The 6,551-nt window shown below is 41.4% G+C and overlaps 1 protein-coding gene across 1 annotated transcript; it reads left to right on the plus strand.

Annotated features, from left to right (window-relative positions):
* Window positions 1-2,762: 2,762 nt before the first annotated feature.
* LOC101165262 (tripartite motif-containing protein 16-like) lies at window positions 2,763-4,964 on the plus strand. The gene has a single exon (XM_011487763.3). The coding sequence runs from the start codon at window positions 2,966-2,968 to the stop codon at window positions 4,628-4,630; it is 1,665 nt and encodes a 554-aa protein (XP_011486065.2). The 5' UTR covers window positions 2,763-2,965; the 3' UTR covers window positions 4,631-4,964.
* The last annotated feature ends 1,587 nt before the right edge of the window (window positions 4,965-6,551 follow it).

Consider the following 6,551-nt stretch of genomic DNA (forward strand, 5'->3'; position numbering starts at 1 on the left):
CACCTGTCACATCAACTATGGAAATTCATTAAATGGCCAGTGGTCACCAAAATTAAAGAAATACAGTTCAAAATTATAAACAGTAATTACCCATCGGCAGAGACATTGAGAAGTAGATTTGGCTTTGAGGTTGATCCGTGTGATTTCTGTCATGTAGCCCCAGAAACAACCAGACAGCTGTTGTTTTCATGTCCAGTGATCCAAAGATTCAGGCAAGATTTTCATAACTGGCTTAGTCAACAAATGAACAATATACAATTTACAGAGAAAGATATTTTGTTTTCTAACAGTAAGTTACCAAAAGAGACAACAAAATGAGAGAACATCCTCCTGATTTGGGGAAAATATCATATTCATAATTCATTATTCATTATTATTCATATTCACTATTGTTTAATTTTTATCAATAAATGTTGAAATATGAAGAGAAATTTTTTTCATGAGTATTTTTTTTTTAATTTGCACAATTGCTGACGAGTTCTAAAACACAAGACACTGTGAAAATTAACATAAAATTAAAAAATGCTTCTTCTGTTAAATAAACTGAGTCTCCTTTGGTGAGCCGTCATTCTTTTGCTTATTATTGCTGTTCATCTGATATCAAACACTTGTGCAGCATAAAATAATATGTGCTTTAAATCTTTTATTGTTTTGTTTTAACAAACAGATCTTAAAGAAAATCAAACTTTTTTCTAATATTTTGCTCCAGAAGAGTCACAGATCACACACAGGCCTGTAGAATCAGCAGATAAACTTTACAGTTTCAGGAGGTCCTCAGCCATAAATTCACAAATCGGACTTAATAAAAATTAACCAATGCTAAAAAAAAAAAAAGAAAGAAAGTATGAATTATTATTAAAATGTTGTTTTTTTTTTATTCATGAAACGTCTTCATCCAAAAAGACATAATTGAGGGTAAAAAGTGCTGGTTTGGTTTCTGAGCCTCGGTAGAAGACACCATGTTAGATAAATACGGAGATTTGATTGGTTAAAATCTGGACCAATCAGCAGCTGTTTGATGGCGGCTTTGTCACACTTTGTCACATTTGTCAGTCTGGGATTTCCCAGAAGATTTACTGCAACTCAGTGACATTTATTGGTTTAACTGTCAGTCAAAGATCATGAAAGAGACAAAGTCCAGAGTTCTTCATGGTTATCAACAACTATTGTGTTTGAGCAACAACAGTCAGAAGTTCTTTAGAATGAATTTAAGACAGACTCTGGAACTATGAAGAGATATTTCTGCCACTAAAATGAGAAAAAAAGACAGAAAATCCCATCAGATTTCAGGAAGGAGGAGCTAAAAATCTAGATTTGTACTTAAACTTGATAGAATTTCTATTGGATCCTGAAACAATGAAGTCCTGTTTCTATTCAGCTGAACAGCAGCAGGAAGTAGGAAAAATGATGACGGTTCACCACAGTAGACTAAAAGCTGTACTGATAGAAAATGTCATTTCTGACTTGTTGACATTTTTATCAGAGAACATTTGCTGCATCAGGATGATCAGAATATATTGACAACTACTATCCATGGGACCTGTAGGTATTTCACTCCCCATGTAACCAGGGTGACCCGATTCTGAATAAAGGTGTGAGGAGGGGGCAGACACCCTCAGAGTTGTTTGGAGCAGAGGTGCTGAAGGGTTGTCTGTTCCCAGCTCTCCTCACCAGAAATCGTACTCGGCTCTTGGTTTCTGTTTTCTTTTTAATACTGTCTTGTGTTTTCAGAAATAACTTTGACAACATCCTGATCCAACCCAGTTACCCAGCCTCCTGTTGGAGTTACCACACTCTAGGACAGGGGTCCCCAAATCCAGGCCTGGAGGGCCGGTGTCCCACATGTTTTCCAACCAAGCTGCCATTGAAGATCCTTATTGGCTAAACACACCTGATCCAGGTAATCAGCAGCAGATAAGGCGCCCAATACGCCCCCAATCCCCCCGTCTAGCGGCCCAGAGAGGACGCTACACAAAAACCTTTATTAGATTTCTGAAAATGTGAAATAAGATGATTTTATCACATTTCACTCACTGACACCACCTCAGACCAGGTGTAAAGATTTTTTTTCTGAAATAAAGGATTCACAAATCAGAAACTGTGTTTAGTGTAATCTCTACTATCTTAATCCTAATTTAATCCAGGTTTGAGCAGTCCAGGTCCTGTGGTTTCTGAACAGGACCCGGTTCTATGTGGTCTTAGTGTGAAAAATGCAGTGGAATGTTCCTTTAGTGTCCTCACCAATCAGAAGCCAACTTCAGCGTCGTACCAAGATGCACATTGTGGCATTGCCCGCATGAATTTTCAGTGCATCCTAAGCTAAATGTTGAGATGACAGCCCCTAAACCTACTACTATGATGGAATCAACCTGGATGAATGAGAGTCTTCATAGACAGAAGCTAAATGTTGTTGTTGGCACGGATTAGCATTAAAGTACAAAACCCAACATCAGGGAATCATACAGAACATCAGCAGCAATAATCAATGCCATCTTTACAAACTTGTTCAACATCAAGTAAGAAACGTAGCATAAATATATTAAAGATAGAACTTGCTGATAAGAATATAAAGTATTTTAAAATAAATAAAAGAGATCCCTGCTGCTTGTCAAAGCGAGCAAAGAAGAGGTTGAGTGTGTCTGGGAGATGTTTGTCCTGATTGACCTGTGTGGTGGTTCTGTTGGAGTCAGAGTCCTGATTCCTCTCCACATGCTGGAGGGGTCGTTGTTCCTAAAGAGTCCCTCTAACTGTTGTCTGTAGTTTTCTCTCTCTGAAAGGGTTAACAGATCAGGACTCCTCTTCCTCATCTGCAGCTCCTCCTCTGTCATGATGGGCGTCACCAACAGGAAGTGAAGAAAGAAGCTGATTGGCTGAACTCACAGTGAAACCATCTGATGGGAGGATCAGAGTCAAACCGGTTTCTGAGGAAGTGAAACTCTCACAGTCTGTGTGTCTGAGAGGAGAAATGGCGCAGAAAGGAGTGGATCTGGAAGAAGAAAGCTTCTGCTGTTCCATCTGTCTGGATCTGCTGAAGGATCCGGTGACTATTCCCTGTGGACACAGCTACTGCATGAAGTGTCTCCAAGGATTGTGGGATGCAGAGGAGAAAGTCCACAGCTGTCCTCAGTGCAGGAAGACCTTCACACCGAGGCCTGTTCTGGGGAAAAATGTCATGTTAGCAGCTTTAGTGGAGCAGCTGAAGAAGACCGGACTCCAAGCTGCTCCTGCTGGTCTCTGCTATGCTGGACCTGAAGATGTGGTCTGTGACGTCTGCACTGGAAGAAAACTGAAAGCCATCAAGTCCTGCTTGAGCTGTCCGGCCTCTTACTGTGAGGAACACCTTCAGCCTCATTTGAAAGCAGCTGCATTGAAGAAACACAAGCTGGTGGAACCCTCCAAGAACCTGCAGGAGAACATCTGCTCCCGTCATGATGAGGTGATGAAGATGTTCTGTCGCACTGATCAGAAGAGCATCTGTTATCTCTGCTCTGTGGAAGAACATGAGGGACATAAAATAGTCTCAGCTGCAGCAGAAAGGACTGAGAAGCAGAGAGAGCTGGAGGAGAGTCAGCAACAAATCCAGCAGAGAATCCAGGACAGAGAGAAAGAGGTGAAGCTGCTTCAACAGGAGGTGGAGGCCATCAATCACTCTGCTGATCAAAGCGTGGAGGACAGTGAGAAGATCTTCACTGAGATGATCCGTCTCCTCCAGAAAAGAAGCCGTGATGTGGAGCAGCAGATCAGATCCCAGCAGCAAACTGAAGTGAGGCGAGTCAAAGGTCTTCAGGAGGAGCTGGAGCAGGACATGGCTGAGCTGAAGAGGAGAGACGCTGAGCTGAAGCAGCTCTGCCTCACAGAGGATCACAGCCACTTTCTGCTCAACTACCCCTCACTGCCACCACTCAGTGAGTCCACCCCCTCAGCCAGCATCCATGTCCGTCCTCTGACATACTTTGAGGATGTGACAGCAGCTGTGTCAGAGCTCAGAGACAAACTGCAGGACATTCTGAGAGAGGAATGGACAAACATCTCACTGACAGTCTCTCATGTGGACGTTTTACTGTCAGAACCAGGACCAAAGAGCAGATCTGACTTCCTCAGATATTCATGTCAAATCACACTGGATCCAAACACAGCAAACAGAAATCTGTTACTGTCAGAGGAGAACAGAAAGGTGACATTGATGGAAGAACCTCAGTCTGTTTCTGATCATCCAGACAGATTTACTTTTTATTATCAGGTTCTGAGTAGAGAGAGTCTGACTGGACGTTGTTACTGGGAGGTGGAGAGGAGAGGAGACTATGTTTATGTAGCAGTCGCATACAAGAACATCAGCAGATCTGGAGATGAAAGTAGATTTGGTTATAATAATAAATCTTGGTCATTAGTTTGTTCTCCAAGCAGGTTCTCATTTGTCCACAACAGCATAAAAACCTCCATCTCAGCTCCTGTTCCCTCCAGAGTAGGAGTGTACCTGGATCACAGAGCAGGTGTTCTGTCCTTCTACAGCGTCTCTGAAAGCAGGACTCTCCTCCACAGAGTCCAGACCACTTTCACTCAGCCGCTCCATGCTGGACTGTGGTTAGATTGGGTTTCTGGATCCACAGCAGAGTTGTGTAAAGTGAAATAGTTCCTGAAAGAAGTGAAATGTTTGTTTTCAGTGATTTCTCTGCTTTGGATCATTTAGAACTAAACGTTTGAACTGTTCAGATTCTGTGGAGAAATGTTTGTAGTCAGAAATAGAGAGAAATGAAAATCTCTAGAATGTGGATTGGAGACATTTTGGAACATGAATGTCAAAATTTTGGGAGTCAAATCTGTTTTCTTTTGGTTTCTTTGAACTTTGGAATTCCAATGCTTTTGTGTTGTTGTCATGGGAACTGAAGGAAGCTGCAACACAAATGGAGCATTAAACAGAATTTCATTGTAGAAATATAATGACAATAAAAATCTTTCAATCTTTGAAAAGAAGATGTGCTCACTTCGTGCATTTTGCCGCAGGAATTCCCATCAGATTTCAGGAAGGAAGTGCTAAAAATCAGGATTTGTACTTAAACTTGATAGAATTTTTATTGGATCCTGAAACAATGAAGTCCTGTTTCTATTCAGCTTAACAGCAGCAGGAAGTAGGAAAAAGGATGACGGTTCACCACAGTAGACTTAAAGCTGTACTGATAGAAAATGTCATTTTTGCTCTGATGATCTTATGTTGAACAGTTTTATTTTGAAAGGAACTCATAACATCCTTTGTTAAATGTATAAATCATTCATTCATTCATTCATTCATTCATTCATTCATTTTATATTCCATTTTGTCCCTTTCGGGGTCACGGGGCTGCTGGAGCCTATCCCAGCCACTTGTGGGCGAAGGCAGGGGACATCTGGACTGGTCGCCAGCCTGTCACAGGGTAAAATGTCCACAATCACACATCCATTCACTCTCACACTCACACCTATGGACAATTTAGAGTTGCCAATCAACCTATGAAGCAAGTTTTTGGACAGTGGGAGGAAGCCGGAGAGAACCCACGCATACAAGGGGAGAACATGCAAACTCCACACAGAAAGGTCCCCCATTGATGTTGTTTTTCACATCCCCCAGCCGGGACTTGAACCTGAGGCCGTCTTGCTGTGAGGCAAGAGCGCTAACCAAAGCACCAAATCAAGTTATAGTTATTGTTGTTATAGTTCGAAAAAATGCTGTTTTCTCTTTACATTTCATTGTTTGGTGGATACAAATTGTAACACTAACATAAATACAGTACAGACCAAAAGTTTGGACAGACCTTCTCATTCAAAGAGTTTTATTTATTTTCATGACTATGAAAATTGTAGATTCACACCGAAGGCATCAAAACTGTGAATTAACACACGTGGAATTATATACATAACCAAAAAGTGTGAAACAACAGAGAATATGTCATATTCTAGTTCTTCATAATACCCTCCTTTTGCTTTGAATACTGCTTTGCACACTCCTGGCATTCTTTTGGCAAAAAATTATTCATTGGCCCAAATTTCGCTCTTGCCTCACAGCAAGAAGGCCCCCGGTTCAAGTCCCGGCTGGGGGATGTGAAAAACAACATCAATGGGGGACCTTTCTGTGTGGAGTTTGCATGTTCTTCCTGTGCATGCGTGGGTTCTCTCCGGCTTCCTCCCACCGTCCAAAAACATGCTTCATAGGTTAATTGGCAACTCTAAATTGTCCTTAAGTGTGAGAGTGAATGGGTGTGTGATTGTGGACGTTCTACCCTGTGACAGACTGGCGACCCGTCCAGGGTGTCCCCTGCCTTCGCCCACAAGTGGCTGGGATAGGCTCCAGCAGCCCCCAAAAGAGAAAAACGGTTAAGAAAATGAATGAATGGCCCAAATGTTAACTGGTATTTCTTATTAGTGTTGTTTTTAAATGTTAAATAGTCTCAATATGAATTGTAATAACCCCTGTGAGGCATTTCCGTTCTGCTCTATATCTCTGTTGAGATTTTTTTTAATTGTTATTATTAACAAATATTGCACATACAAAATACCAAATATTGACACTCCACACTATG

This window comes from Oryzias latipes, chromosome 18 (assembly GCF_002234675.1).
Source record: "Oryzias latipes chromosome 18, ASM223467v1".
Classification (NCBI taxonomy): Eukaryota; Metazoa; Chordata; class Actinopteri; order Beloniformes; family Adrianichthyidae; genus Oryzias; species Oryzias latipes.